The 15,629-nt window shown below is 46.8% G+C and overlaps 1 protein-coding gene across 2 annotated transcripts in view; it reads left to right on the plus strand.

Moving 5' to 3' along the window:
* TLK1 (tousled like kinase 1) overlaps positions 1-15,629 on the plus strand; it is a 187,777-nt gene that overhangs the window by 156,552 nt on the left and 15,596 nt on the right. For both annotated transcript variants that reach the window (XM_054043647.1, XM_054043645.1), the window contains exons 14-18: positions 5,029-5,110; positions 6,057-6,148; positions 6,242-6,331; positions 12,418-12,587; positions 14,712-14,847. In XM_054043647.1, the coding sequence (XP_053899622.1) occupies positions 5,029-5,110; positions 6,057-6,148; positions 6,242-6,331; positions 12,418-12,587; positions 14,712-14,847 (570 nt within the window). The remainder of the gene's footprint in view (positions 1-5,028; positions 5,111-6,056; positions 6,149-6,241; positions 6,332-12,417; positions 12,588-14,711; positions 14,848-15,629) is intronic.

Here is a 15,629-nt window from a genome sequence, read left to right on the forward strand (position 1 = left end):
TAATCCCCCATCCCGAGTGCCCCTCTATAGTGGTGCTAGTATCCCTAATACCTTCATTGGCCTCATTAAACACCGATGCAAAATATTCATTAAGATATTGCGCCATGCCTAGATTGTCTTTAATCTCCTCTCCGGCAATAGACTTCAGCGGTCCCACTTCTTCTTTCTTTGCTTTCTTCCTATTTATGTGGCTGTAAAACCTCTTACTATTGCTTTTAATTCCCCTCGCTAGGTCCAACTCTACACGGCCTTTGGCCTTTCTCACTCTATCTCTACATTCTCTGACTTCACTTAGGTACATTTCCTTACTGATCCCTCCCCTCTTCCACTCTTTAAACGCTTTCTGTTTTTTCCTAATCGCCCCTTTGAGTCGGTCGCTCATCCAGCTCGGTCTAAATCTCTTGCTTAGTAATCTTTTTCCCTTTTTTGGAATACAGGCCTCCAACAGCTCATGCATCTTTAACTTAAAGTAATCCCAGGCTGCTTCTGCTTTTAAATCCATTAATACGTTTGCCCAATCCACTTCCCTTACCAGTCCCCTTAGTTTGTTAAAATTGGCCTTTTTAAAATTATAAACCCTAGTCTTTGATTTAATTCTGTTACTCCTTCATGTACTTCAGTGCTGATTTTCTGCAGTAAATGATTATAAATTCTATGTTGGAAAATGAAAAACTTCCTATCTTGTGTATGTGTGTGTTGGGCGGATGGAAGTAGGTGTGTACCATCACTTAAAAAATAGATTGGAGCCTCTGCTTCTGGTGCTCCTGGAGGACACAGTGTCCCTAGAGCCATGAAATCAATCCCACTGTTATATCTGATACCCTGAATTGGGTTGGTGATATATATATATCACCATCTGCTTTTAAAGTGTTTTGTTTTCCTTAGACAAAAGTTTTCATGAACAGACATAAATTTTGATAATGAGAAATGAAACTTTTGATGTTTTATAGATGGTCACAGTAGATAGTAATGTACTTGTTACTTCTAGTAACCACATGTTACTGTGGCTATGCCAAAATAATTCCAACCCACACTTGTATATAAACATAAAAACCCAGCTACTGGCAAACCCTAACATGCAAGGCCTTACATAAATTCTGCAGAAAACTATAAGGAAGCAGTCCCAGATCAGAGAGAGAAAAGTACATAGCAGTGTCTCACCACTATGCTGGAAACAATATGGTGAGAGGATTCGTAATACACACATGGTGGGCGCACAATTGTAAGAAGATTTGGTTAAAGGTCGCAGTACTCCAGATGAGAAATACATAGCTCCAGCTACAACAGGGGTAGGCAACCTTTCAGAAGTGGTGTGCCGAGTCTTCATTTATTCACTCTAATTTAAGTTTTTGCGTGCTAGTAATACATTTTAACATTTTTAGAAGGTCTCTTTCTATAAGTCTATAATATATAACTAAACTATTGTTGTATGTAAAGTAAATAAGGGTTTTAAAATGTTTAAGAAGCTTAATTTAAAATTAAATTAAAATGCAGAGCCCCTCCAGATCGGTGGCCAGGACCCAGGCAGTGTGAGTGCCACTGAAAATCAGCTCACGTGCCGCCTTCGGCACACGTGCCATAGGTTGCCTACCCCTGAGCTACAACAAATACAAGAATCATACCTATTAGGATTATTCTTATCATGGATCTCTGTCATAACTTCTGTACTCATCTGATCAACAGTTAAAAACAAAATTGCACATTTTACAAAGGAGAAGTACACATCCCCTGTCTCATCTTAAAAAGCCTGATGGATTCAGGGAGATTGTTACAGTATGAACATGGACAAATGGACTTTCTCCTAGCACAAATACTAGGACTACTTTACCCTTGTTAGTTTTGAGTGGGTGGGAAGAGGTCTATGGTAGAAGATAACTAAGCCCAACAACCTGAAAATGTTAGTGGGAAATGAACAGATAGAAAAAGGCTGATGATTTGCACATATGATTGTTAAGAACAGGATGCTATAAAAAAATTAAAGAATTGCCACAATTCATTGTTGAAGAAACATATTACAATAATACACAGTGCTACAGATATAAATTTAGGAAATCCCACATTTTGGCAAAAAGATAATCAATTCATTCCCATTCCCCTGTCAGCCTCTGGGCAGCAGGGACACGTTTGTCTGGGCCAGCAGGAGAAAGAAAACCCTTGGCCCCTTTAAGAACTTGTACATGAGCCCTCTCCTCCATATGGATACTTAGCCTCCTTATGGGCTTGTGGAGGAGCTCTGTGGCTCATTGGTTGGACAGAAGAGTGCAGCATAAGCCTCTGTCTCCTTTGTATCCAAAGGGAGGAATTATAAACCCTGCCCTGGGATGCCATTCTGTGCTGAAGGAAAGCTTCCCCTCCCTCCTCCTGGGATTAGACTAAGAATGGATTTTGGGGCCTTATTGTGACTATCACTAGTTTTGGGGCTGGGAAGGAAGGAAATTTTCCCTCAGTGAAGTTTGGCTTGGGCAAAGTACATTTTTCAACTTCCTCTCAGCAACTCAGGGACCTGAAAGGTGGGGTAGGTTGTAAAATTAATTTTATTGCACCTTGATAGGTGTGCAGTGCAGGTAATTGTTCCAAAGTGGTCCGCTTCCCTGATGCACTGGAAGTGGATTAGGAGAAGACATCTCATAAAGAAAGTGGAGAATGAGGTTGGCACTCCTAATGTCTGGCATAGTAATGACATAACCCCCTCTTCTCCATTCCCTTTATCCTTGTATGAGGGAAGGTGGTACGGTCCGAGCATGTTTATGGGGTAGGAGGCTGTTGGTATGGGTAGAACAGATTATCAAGAAAGGGTGACCTTGCTGAACAAGTTATAGCCAAATAGGTCCCAGGTGGGTTACTTAAAGTTGCAGCCTAATTAAACCACCTTCCTGGTGTCTTGTCATCCTGTAGTACAGGGGCCGGCAACCTATGGCACGCGTGCCAAAGATGGCACGGGAGCCGATTTTTAATGGCACGCTGCTTCCAGCTGAGGTCCCGGCTGCCGGCCCTGCTCAGCCTGCTGCCGGCCTGGGTGAAAGAAACCCCAGGCTGGCAGCAGGCTGAGTGGGGCCAGTGGCTGGGACCCCAGGCCGGCAGTGGGCTGAGTGGTACCGGCTGCCGGCCCCACTCAGCCCACTGCTCTCCGACAGGGAGTTCCTCCAGGAAGGGCAGGCAGCCGCCGGCCAAGGGCAGCGGAAAGGCACCTCGGTGATCTTGGATGTGAGTTCCGAAGCCCCTGCCCACGGGGCTTAGGGAGCACTGGGGGGACTGGGCTCTGCGAAGCAGCTGTGTTAGGGCTCCCAGATACTGCATGAGCGGTTTGTACGACTCTCTCCTGGCCCCTGCACTTTAAAGGGGGAGCCTGGACTGGTGCAAGCACCGCGAGTCGCAACTGGCCCCCCTCTTTGCATGGCCCCGCTGCCGCCTCATGCTTCCACTCTCCTCTTCCCTTCTCTGGCACTGCATCAGCCCAGGAGGGAGCTGGGCAGTGGTGGGGTTGGAGGGGTTTGCAGCCTCTGGAAAGAGCCAGATGGAGACAGGGAGGCTCTTGCTGTGTCTGTGTATCCTAACACAGTGGCACTTCAGTTCAGGCGAAAGTGGTCCCCCGTCTGGGCAGCTTTCAGCCCCCAGGAGAGTTCAGGTTTAAAATGCTCAAACTGCAGAGTGATCTGGGTAGGTCTTGCATCGCAGGGGATCTGCATCTCAAAGGGGAAGGCAGTGCGGAGCGCAGTGGTCCCTAGAAGCAGCCATATGAGTTTTTTGGGCAGCAGGGACCCGGGTCTTAAGGGCCGCTTGTGAGAGCTCCAGTCCCTGCTGTGTCCGTTTCATGTCAGGAGTTGCAGCTGAGCTGCTTCTCTGAGCCATTGTCATCACCAAAAGGGAGAAGCTGAAACTCCCCTGGACACGGTGTCAATAAGAGTATTTGGTGCACAGGTTCATATGAAAGAACCTCCTAATGCTCCTTTATGTGGTAGCAGTGTCGTCTCCCCCTCCCCCCCATTGCTGGTACAGTCGCTGCTTTTCCTCTTAAACGCACATGAAAAGTATCTGGGGCGTTTGTGTGGATCAATATTGCAGGGAGAGATGGGAGCCAGAAAGGGCGAAATCTACATGGACCGTCCATTTAGATCAGCGGTGGGCAACCTATGGCATGTGTGCCAAAGGCAGCACGCGAGTTGATTTTCAGTGGCACTTGCACTGCCTGGGTCCTGGCCACTGGTCTGGGGGGGGCTCTGCATTTTAATTTAATTTTAAGTGAAGCTTCTTAAACACTTATTTACTTTAAATACAACAATAGTTTAGTTATATATTATAGACTTATAGAAAGAGACCTAAAAATGTTAAAATGTATTACTGGCACGCGAAACCTTAAACTAGAGTGAATAAATGAAGACTCAGCACACACCACTTTTGAAAGGTTGCCGACCCCTGCTGTCGTATATGGGACAAAGGCTAAACTGAGGGATGAGGGAAAGGGAAAAAGGAATGTTAAGAAATATTTTGGGTTTGTTTTTCTTTTGAAAACAAACAAGAAACTGGAACTAGATGTAAAATGCAAATAGAAAATATAATTTGTCTGGTTATTGATCCAATAAAATTTGAAAATCAAAAGTAGCTAGAACACTTGTTTCCCAGACAGTACATACCCAAAAGAACAGCTGAAATTTTCGCATTGGACTCAACTCACGTATAGTAAAAATATAAATAGTTAAAAGCTTAATGGTAAAACTTAAAACTTTTTTCATAATCTCTCAAAAATGCAAAAAAAAAGACTTGAACAAAACTAAGTGGCTGAATGGCAGTGTTTGGTAGCAGTTGTTTATTTGATATTATAGAATGAAAACATTAATTTACTATTTTAAAAACTGCATAGCTATATTACACTGTGCTGCCATAAAATTTAGTAGAATATTACTGAACAGGGTTTTTTTCTTATAAAAAATTACTCAGATAAATTAGGTTAAAATAATATGAAGGGACCTAGAGTAGAGCTTGAAATTTATCTCAAACAGTTACTTGAAGTCTTCCTACTTTCTTTTTAAGGTTCAAAGATCATCCCACATTAAATGAACGATATTTGTTACTTCATTTACTTGGTCGAGGTGGCTTCAGTGAAGTATATAAGGTAATCTGTATTTTGGTCTGCTAATGTAATATTTCATAGCCACATCCGTTTATTTATATATATATATATATGTAATATATATATAAAAATATAATTTTCTTTTGATCTCCCGGACTAAGAGGGTTCTAATTAGACATGCCAAACCCATGAAAAAAATACAGAAATTGGGCTTGTTTTTGGCTTAAGTGGCTTGTGAGTTGCTTGTTGGCTAGTTTTTGGCTTGTAGCTTGTTTGGCTTGTAGCTTGTTGCTTCTTTTTTTGATCATCTCCTGGCAAGGAAGGGCAAGGCGGGGAGAGAGTCAGGGGTGCACAGAGAGCACCACTGAGCTGAGCATCACTGATCATACTTATGTAATCAGTAGACGAAGGCTCCATTGGTAATAGGGAATAAGCCAGTATTGTGACTGTAGACTTGCTGATATGTACACTAAGGAAAATGCATTACAGCAAATTGGAAAATTAGGGACTTGTGGTACAAATTTTAAAAATGTTTTAGTCCTTCTGGACCTGGGATAATTAACCCCAGCCATAGAAGGGAGCGCTTGCCACTGAAAGGAGCCTTTATGAACCCAAACATAGATGTAACCTCTTGGTTAGTCATAGCTTCTCTGGATACATTTATTTTTCTGAATATAAATTTGGCAGAAGTCTTGCTTGATAAGAAAATATCTGAGGAAAGTAGAACAAGATTGTCAATGTTATGATAAGCTATCTAATGCAACACTATGGTTCTACAAACTGCATGTAGTATTGCTTGTATAATAAAGTTTGTGTACTTCAAATTAACTGTCTTCACGATTATGAAGTGTTTTTCTATAACACATCTGTATAGTTTCATTTTGCTTAATTTGTCTGTAGATCTGTGGATTATATGCTGAATTTGGATCTTTCTGAGTGTTGTTTTTTGTCATCTTTGGTTGTAATTGTCCCATTTCTGGTTTTCTAGGCTTTTGATCTTTATGAACAAAGATACGCTGCTGTGAAAATACACCAACTTAACAAAAGCTGGAGAGATGAGAAGAAGGAAAACTACCACAAGTAAATATTAATGACTTAGGATTCTTGTGATAAATTGAACTGTGTTCTGGTGATCATGGAAAGTTAACAAACGTCTTAAACATCTTCTTTTAGACATGCCTGCAGAGAGTATAGAATACACAAAGAACTGGATCATCCCAGGATAGTTAAACTCTATGACTACTTCTCCCTAGATACAGATACGTAAGTGAAATGACACTGATTTTAGAACATTCCAAGTATTTGTAATACCTTACTTATATTAAAATGAAGACTGAATTTAACACTAAGGGTGACATCCTCACCTCAGCTCTGGCCTCGTTGTCTAAAATGACTGGAGCAATAATGTAAAGGGGCTCTAAAAGCCCCAATTCTGTCTGGGGGAAAATTCCCCATGCTGCAGACATTGTGGAAGACAGTCGTAAGGCTGCTTTCTGGGGACACCCTCGTATAAGGGACGTGTTGGATGGACTGCAGCACACAGTACTGCAAGTGAGTCCAGGTAGCACTGTAGTCCATAGGACAGTCCAGGGAAGCTACTGCAACATAGACAGACCTCCAGGGCTGTCTTAATTATACCAGGGGCTTCTCCAGTTCCCTGTGGAGGCCAGGATTAGGAGTTTCCTTAACCACTACCATGCTTCCCTTGGGCTGCGCCTTTAAGAGACCCAGCACAGAATTTCACTGTAAGAGATTACACTACATTTGTTATCAAGAAACTTGTCTAAGTATGCAAAGAGGAAAGTTCTTCGAGTGATTGCTCATGTGTATTCCATAGTAGGTGTGCGTGCTCGCCATGTACACCGGTGCCAGAAGTTGTTGCCCTAGCAGTACCTGTAGGGGAGCGCACCAACGACCCCTGAAGCGGTCCCTCCATGGTGCGGTATAAAGGGCACTGCCCGCTCCTCCCACCCTCAGTTCCTTCTTGCCACCAGTGAAGGTGCTTTGGAACTGCTCTGCTGTAGCTCATCCCCAAAACTGCTTGTTCGTTCCGTGTATGTTACCTGTAGTTAGTTAGTTAGTTCCCGACGCGGTTCGCCGCCCAGCCTCTGTTCAGGGAAAAGTCCACATGGATCGCTCTCGACGCCCACCAGGCTGTCTGGTTGGGTTCTGTCTGACTGAGACTCTCAACGCTGCTCTGCATCGAGGAGTGAAGACCAATGGGACCAAGGCAGACGATGTCAAAGGTCCTCATCTCGGAAGGGCTATTGCAGCCGGTCATAGCACGAATGTTGACATCAGTCCCGTTCAGCGTCCCGCTCCAGGACGCCACCACTGCACCACCTCCGCAGCTGCAGGCATCGATCACCGTCGTCTCACCGTCGCGGGTTCATCCACCGGCGCCGATCACGGAGCAGCTGTTACCGACAGTAACAGTCCTCCACATCAGGATCGCAGTCCCGTGGTCTGCATCGTTGCCGACGCTCCTCCTAGTCCAGGGACAGCGACAGGTCGTATGTCAGCCCGGCCTCCCTTCATAGTCGTCCATTGATGGGCTAGGCCCGCCAGGCCAAAAAGCCGACTCCGCTGGTGCCACAGCAGGTGCAGTGGCACCCGGCCACGTGGCCAGCCCAACAGTACCAGTGGGCACCGTGGCCCCCAAAGCAGCACCCGGTGGGAGCTCTCTCGGTGGCCGGAGCCTCAGAAGGACCATCGGCCTCCCTCTCCAGACCTCCGAGGAAGGAGTCGGTGGGATGTACGTCCTCGGCACCATGCCTGGAGACCGACCAGGTGGTGGACTCTCCGGTGCCAGTGGACACAGAATACTGTGCCGGCCTCCTCACCCTCCCCAGATGAGGCAGTTACAGCCCCTCCTCCCTCCATCCCACAGAAGGACTTTAGGGCCCAACAAGAACTCTTAAAAAGGGTGGCATCAAGCCTCCATCTCCAAGCAGAGGAGATGGAGGAGCCCTCGGACTCCCTGTTTAATATACTGTCCTCCTTGGCACCGGGCCAGATGGCCTTGCCTCTCCACGAAGCGTTGGTGAAAATTTCAAATGCCCCGTGGCAAACCCTGGCCTCATTGGTCCCCATCTCTAAGAGAGCGGAATGCAAGTACTTTGTCCCCGCCAAGGGGCATGAATACTTATATACCCACCCTGCTCCTAACTCCCTGGTGATTAAGTCGGTCAACCACAGGGAACGGCAGGGCCAACCAGCTCCTACCCCGAAAAATAAAAATTCAAGGAGGCTGGACTCTTTGAAAGAAAAATTTACTCGTCCTCGAGCTTCCAGTTACGAGTGGTGAACCACCAGGCTCTTCCGGGCCGGTATGAGTTCAATCTGTGGGGCTCCCTGCCCAAGTTCAAGGACTCCCTCCAGGAGTGCAACAGGAAAGAGTTCAAAGCCTCTGGAGGAGGGCATAGCTGCTGCCAGGGCAACCCTGCAGGCAGTTCGGCTGCAGCGGACATGGCCGCGCGGTCCATGGCCTCCACGGTGTCTATGAGAAGGGCGTCATGGCGCCTATTCTCTGGGCTGTCCAGCAAGGCGCAGACCTCCCTGAAGAACCTCCCATTTGATGGCAAAGCTCTGTTTGCGGAATAAACGGATAGAAAGCTGCATGGCCTGAAAGACTCCCGCATGACTTTCCAGACTCTGGGTCTCTATGTTCCGGCTCCGACTAAACCTAAGTTCAAGCGACAGCAGACTCCCGCTCAGGCCACCCATTCAAAATACAAGACCCCTTATAAGAATTCGCGGGATTATAAGAGGCGCCCGCAGAGGCAGTCTCGGCCTGCCACCCATCCTGGGTTCTCCAAGGTCAAGCAAGCGGGGGAAAGACGGTTTTGACGGGGCACCCTGCCAGTTCTCATCAGGTATCCACCTTCATAAAGCTTCCTTTCTCCAATCGGTTGTGTGCTTTCCTCCCAGAGTGGTCGCGGCTGACCTTGGACTGATGGGTCCTCAACACATCTCCCGGGGCGACACCCTCCAGTTTACTTCCTCCCCACCCAACCACTCCCCACCCCCGTCCCTCCTGGGGGACCCCTCGCATGAGACTCTGCTCGAGCAGGAGGTGGGGCGGCTCCTGGGCCTAGGAGTGGTGGAAGTGGTACCGGGGGAGTTCAAAGGCAAGGGGTACTACTTCCACTATTTCCTTATCCCAAAGGCCAAAGGGGGACTCGGGCCCATCTTGGACCTGCGAGGCCTGAACCAGTACATGGTGAAGCTCAAGTTCCGCATGGTCTCCCTGGCCTCCATCATCCCCTCCCTGGATCCCAGGGACTGGTACACCGCCCTCGATCTACAGGATGCATACTTCCACATTCATATATTCGAGGAACACAGACGCTTCCACCGTTTCATGGTAGGGCAGGAACACTACTTATTTATGGTCCTCCTGTTTGGCCTGTCCACTGCCCCCAGGGTATTCACAAAATATATGTCGGTGGTGGTGGTCTACCTCAGGCGCCAGGGGGTCCAGATCTTCCCCTGTCTGGACGACTGGTTGGTCAAGGGCAGCTCCCGGTTTCAGGTGCGGGATCAGGTGGCACTCCTTCTGTCCACATGCACCACTTTGGGCCTGTTGGAAAGTGACACCAAGTCCGCGTTAGTCCCGTTACAATGCATAGAGTTTATCGGGGCGGTCCTGTTCGCCTCATCAGCCAAAGACTCCCTTCCACCGGACAAGTTCGAGACCCTGAAGGGTCTCATGGACACGGTCACAAGGTTTCCGGTGACAACAGCCAGAGTGTGCCTCCTGTTCTTGGGTCACATGTCAGTGTGCACATATGTGGTCCGTAATGCCATACTCAGGAATGAGGCCCCCCAGCTCTGGTTGGCCTCGGAGTTCTCCCAGGCCAGAGAGGACAAAACCCGAGCCAGTGATCACCTCTCTATGGTGGTGGTCTTCCCTGAGAAACCTGCTTCAAGGAGTCCCGTTCAGGGGGAGGGCCCCGTCGCTGGATCTAGTGTCCGACGCGTCGGATCTGGGACTGGGGGGGGCCCATGTGGGGAACGTTCAGACCCAAGGTCTGTGGTCGACTCAGGATCTGACCCTCCACATAAACGTCAAGGAGCTCAGGGCAGTACAGCTGGCGTGCATGGCCTTCCACTTGCACCTGGAGGGCTGGGTGGTCAGGGTTCTCACAGACAACACGGCCTCCATGTTCTATAGCAACAGACAAGGCGGGGCCCAATCCTCTGCCCTCTGCTGTGAAGCCCTCAGGCTGTTGGACTTTTGTATAGCCTACGACATCTGCTCACAGGCCTTCCATCTGCCGGACGCCTGGAACGCCCGGGCGGATTGCTTGCGCAGGGACATCTCCTCTTTTCACGAGTGGTCTCTCCACCCAGAGGTGTGCACAGTCTTTTCCAAGAGTGGGGAACTCCCCAAGTGGACCTGTTCGTGGCTTGGCAGAACTGTCATTGTCCGTAGATCTGCTCCAGGGGGGCCTGGGATGGGGGGCTATCTCCGATGCCTTTCTGCTGTCCTGGTCAAGCCAGTTCCTCTATGCTTTTCCCCTGTTCCCGCTGATCGGCAAGGTCCTGGAAAAGATCAAGTCAGACAAGGCCCAGGTACTTCTCATTGCCCTGGCATGGTCCAGGCAGCATTGGTACAGGACCCTCACGGGCCTAGTAATTGCCATGGCCGTTGCCGTCCCGCCCGGACCTGCTCTCCCAGGAGCAGGGCCGCCTCCTCCACCCCAACCTAGCAGCGCTCCACCTCACGGCATGGCTGTTCAATGGTTATGTAGGGAGGAAAGGACGTGCTAAGAAGGGGTTAGATGGGCAGACGAGCGGGGCGTTTCCCTGGTGGCTGCCCCGATCCAGTTTATTCTGGACTACCTCCTTCACCTTAGAGCCCAGGGCCTGGCGCCCTTGTCAGTCAAGGTGCAATTGGCGGCCATATCGGCCTTCCATCCACTGGTGCAGGGCCACACGGTATTCTCCCATGCTATGACTGGCCGATTCCTTAAGGGGTTGGATCGTCTCTTCCTGTATCTTAGGCCGTCTGTCCCACAGTGGGACCTAAACGTGGTGTCTGCCCGTCTCATGGGGCTCCCGTTTGAGCCGCTAGCCACGTGCTCCTAGTCGCACCTCTTGTGGAAGGTGGCCTTCCTGGTTGTGATCACGTCGGCTAGACAGGTTTCGGAACTCAGGGCCCTGACTTCCGAGCCCCCCGTACACAGAGTTTCATAAAGATGAGGTCCAGCTCCGCCCACACCCTTCGTTCCTCCCGAAGGTGGTCTCTGCCTATTACATGGGTCAGGACATTTTTCTGCCGGTCCTCTGACCCAAGTCCCATGGTCCAGTGAGGAGTGCCGCCTCCACACACTGGATGTGAGACAGGCTCTGGCTTTCTACCTGGAGCGGACTAAATCATTCAGCAAGTCCTTGCAACTGTTCATCACCTAGGCCAAGCGCATGAAAGGTCGGCCAATCTCCACTCAGTGGCTCTCCAACTGGATCACCTCGTGCATCCATATCTGTTATGGCTTGGCAGGAATCCCTCCGCCACCATTTGTGAAGGCGCACTCGACTCGATACAGGCCTCGTCGGCTGCCTTTTTGGTCCATGTCCCTATCCAGGACATTTGTAGGGCTGCTACGTGGTCTTCAGTTCACACTTTCACCTCGCATTATGCAATTGTCTCCCAAACCAGGGAGGATGCTGGATTCGGCAGTGCTGTGCTCCGTCCCAAGAATTTGTGAACTCCTACCCACCTCCAACAGATATGGCTTGGAATCACGTACTGTGGAATACACATGAGCAATCACTCGAAGAAGAAAAGACAGTTACCTTTTCCATAACTGGCATTCTTCGAGATGTGTTGCTCATGTCTATTTCACATCCTGCCCTCCTTCCCCTCTGTTGGAGTTGTCTGGCAAGAAGGAACTGAGGGTGGGGGGAGCACGCGGCTCCCCTTATACTGCGCTATGGAGGCATCACTCCAGGGGTCGCTGGGGCGCTCCCCTATGGGTACTGCTAGGGGAAAAATTTCCGGCACCAGTGCACGTGGCGAGCACGCACACCTATTGTGGAATAGACATTAGCAACACATCTCGAAGAACACCAGTTACAGGAAAGGTAACTGTCTTTTTTTTACATGGCCTCACTAATATTTGTGTAGTCTCTTTTCTGTTGAATGCAAATGCTTCGATGTGGGGTTTTTAATTAATTAGTTATGCCAGATTCCCTTAATTAAAAAAGCTAGATTATTTTATTCATATACGTGAAATTGTTAACTTGTCATTATCAGTCTTTACTTTTTTTCATATGATTGTGCAGTTAGATGGCAATTTGTACTCTATCTTATCTGACACTGTATTTCTGAATTTTTACTCTAGGTTTTGTACGGTGTTGGAGTACTGCGAAGGCAATGATTTGGATTTCTATCTCAAGCAACATAAACTGATGTCAGAGAAAGAAGCTAGGTCCATTGTAATGCAAATAGTAAATGCACTACGGTATCTCAATGAGATCAAGCCCCCTATTATACACTATGATCTTAAGCCAGGTAAATGAAAAAAGTTACAGCTGAAAATGCAATAATTTTGTTCTCTCGTATTTTATTTGTAATCCATGTTGGAAAATCTCAGATTAACCTCTGGTTGTCATTTCTTCTTAAATATCTCCAAAATCCATATTTCTCTTACATCTTTACTACTGAAATCTTTGTCTATTCTTTGGCTATCACTTGCCTCAACTCATTAGTCATTTTGCATTATTTTGTGATTTTAATTTATGGGGTAAGTACCTGTCACAAGGTGCAGCCCTCATTGCTAGACTGGTCATGCTGAGAATTAGCTCAAGGCAGACACCCACATCTGCGGTCTGCACACCGGCACTCAGTCTCTGCTCCCACCTGTGGCTTCTCTCTCAGCTCCCAGAACTGCAGCATCCTCTTCTCAACTCAGCCCTCTGGCTAGGTCATCGTTTGTTTCCTGCTTCCAGGAGGGGATCTCTGTCCAACAGTTGAGCCACTTCCCCAGTGACAAGTTGCGGGGGGACCCAGGCCCACTCACTACTGCAGCCCCAAGTCCAGGGACTCAGTAAATAGCAGCCTCCTGCTGCTCCTCTATAACCTCCATCAGTGCTGCTATATTTCCCTGGGCCACTTCCCCGTGGCCCTAGCACCTTCTTCGCCCTTACCGCAGGGCATTCAGCTGGGCTCCCTGCAGCAACTGACCCTACTCTGCCCTGCAGCTCCCTTTTATCTGAGCCTTCGGGGCCTGGATTGCTCCCTGCATCTCCTCCCTAATTGGCTGTACTTCAAACAGCCTCTCTGGGCTGCTGGGAGAACTTACTTCCATTGCTCCTTCCTGGACATGGCATGATTAACCCCTTTTATGTCTGTGTGGGGCAGACACCCCATCACAGATCCAGAGAACATGACGGACACCTTCAGAAATACAAAGAAAATAATTTGTTGTTTCCTTCCCCTCTGATCTTTCCAGAATGCTGCTGTGAAAATCATTTTCCTTTATTGTGCGTTTTCCTTGTCTACTCAAATCCTTTCGCTGGCTATCATCACCTACGTTTAGTTGAGGCTTTTGTCTTCACACTAAAGTCTCTGTGTAATTGCACTCATGCATACAAGTGTTGTCCTCCTTTGCTATAATTGGGCCTCTTTCCTAGCTGCTCCCTTTGTATCCTCCTTCCACTGTCATCTTCATGTCCTCTTCCATGCTGCCCCTTTATGCCTGCAACAGTCCAATTTTTCTTGCATGTCTAATGACCATCATCTTTATTCTAATCTCTCCTTAAATCTTACTGCATCCATTAAGTCTTCCAATAATGACTCAGCATAGAGTAAATAAAATTAGTGTGACCATTTTAAACAGACTAAAGATTTACACCATCTTCTACCTTGGGGCTTCAGTTGGCCATCTAGTTTGTTAGTACTCTCTTTGTGAATCTAAAATTGTTAACCCCTTAAGGCAAAGATGGTGTTTGTGTAGTGTGCCGTACAACATCAAGCTACCACTTAATAAGTAAGAAACTGTTAACATGGTTTTCTTTTAGAGAGGATAGAGTTGTACGGTATGCATGCTCTTTTGCACAGTTTCAGGGATGACTGTTCTCATATAGAGCAATTCTGAATATATTTTTATTAAGACATTTATGTTCTTAATTTAATATTTTTGAAAGAGATTGGTAAAAAATAAATTTTGTTTAAATAATGAATAAAGTATAATGCTAAAGGAAAACAAAAATAGTATGAGAAATTCATTGTGCAGTTTAAAAACAGGGAGAGATCCTTGGCCCATCTGCAGCCCCTTTGCACTGTTCTTGGGGAGCATATAGAGGCTGTCCCTAAAGCCAGTTTAACCAGCTTCCTGTGAATTCTGTGGTGCTGGTAGAATATGTTTTCAGGACAATAAGTGGGAAAAAGCACCATGGCCAGGGTTGCTGTGATCTGGTGTTTCCCAGCTACCCAATCAGTCCCTTGGGGGGCCATTGCAGTTGGGAGCAACTTAGAGCCACGCAGAGGTCAAAATGGTTTGAGGAGGAGGGTAGAAAGGTGGTATTCAGCTGCTTCAGCTGTATCAGGCACTGCTGCAGATTGAACCTATTAAGAAGCATTTATTTAGTATTCTTGTGATAAGATTGCATATTCATAATGTTTTGTTGTTGTTAGGTAACATCCTTCTAGTAGATGGAACAGCATGTGGAGAAATAAAAATCACTGATTTTGGTCTCTCTAAAATAATGGATGATGACAGCTATGGTGTGGATGGAATGGACTTAACTTCACAAGGGGCAGGAACTTATTGGTAATTTTAAGTTTGGACAGATATGTTATTTAAATTTTTATTGTTCAAATTTCAATAATGTAAAATCAGTTTTACACAGATATCTAGGATTAAAAGCATCAAATGTAAAATAGGGGAAGGAAAAGGATTTATGTGCAACATTTAGCCTGTGGATCTTAGTGTTGAAGGAACATAATATTACTGAATTTTGTAGGATGCATAACATAATCAAATGTTTATAGGAGTACGAATAACTTCTACAGATACGTTAGCTAATCTGTTCTCAAATCTGGGGATCAGTTGAAGTAAGAAAGAATCACCCTTGCTCAAAGCATAGTATTGCACAGTTAGGTGCAGTATGTGGGTTTCATTATCAGGTTTTTTTCCCCGCAAAGTGTTTGGTGTTGGAAAAATGAAATTGGACTAGGAGGACCTTTGATTACTTCTAGCATGGCAATTCCTATGTTTCTATTTTTACTTCTCCTGTGGAAGTCAGTTTATACTTCACTCATAATCTTCCAGGAAGGCAGCAGCCAGGATATATATTTGAACATTCTGAAAGAATCACCATTTTAGTTCAGAATGTTATAAACATGTTTTCCAAGAAGAAAATATATATTAAACCCCTTGGCTTTTGGAAGATCATGACAGCCCTCCCAGGGGCGATAGGTTTGCATAGATGCTTAGCACTGGGAAATCCTCCTGGGAGAAATGTTATCAATTCCAAGAACTTTAGATCCCCAGATCATTATCTTCTTCAGACTACGTATACACACACATTAAAATAATTCCTTTAGTCTTAA

The sequence above is a fragment of the Malaclemys terrapin genome, chromosome 11 (genome assembly GCF_027887155.1).
Source record: "Malaclemys terrapin pileata isolate rMalTer1 chromosome 11, rMalTer1.hap1, whole genome shotgun sequence".
NCBI lineage: Eukaryota > Metazoa > Chordata > Testudines > Emydidae > Malaclemys > Malaclemys terrapin.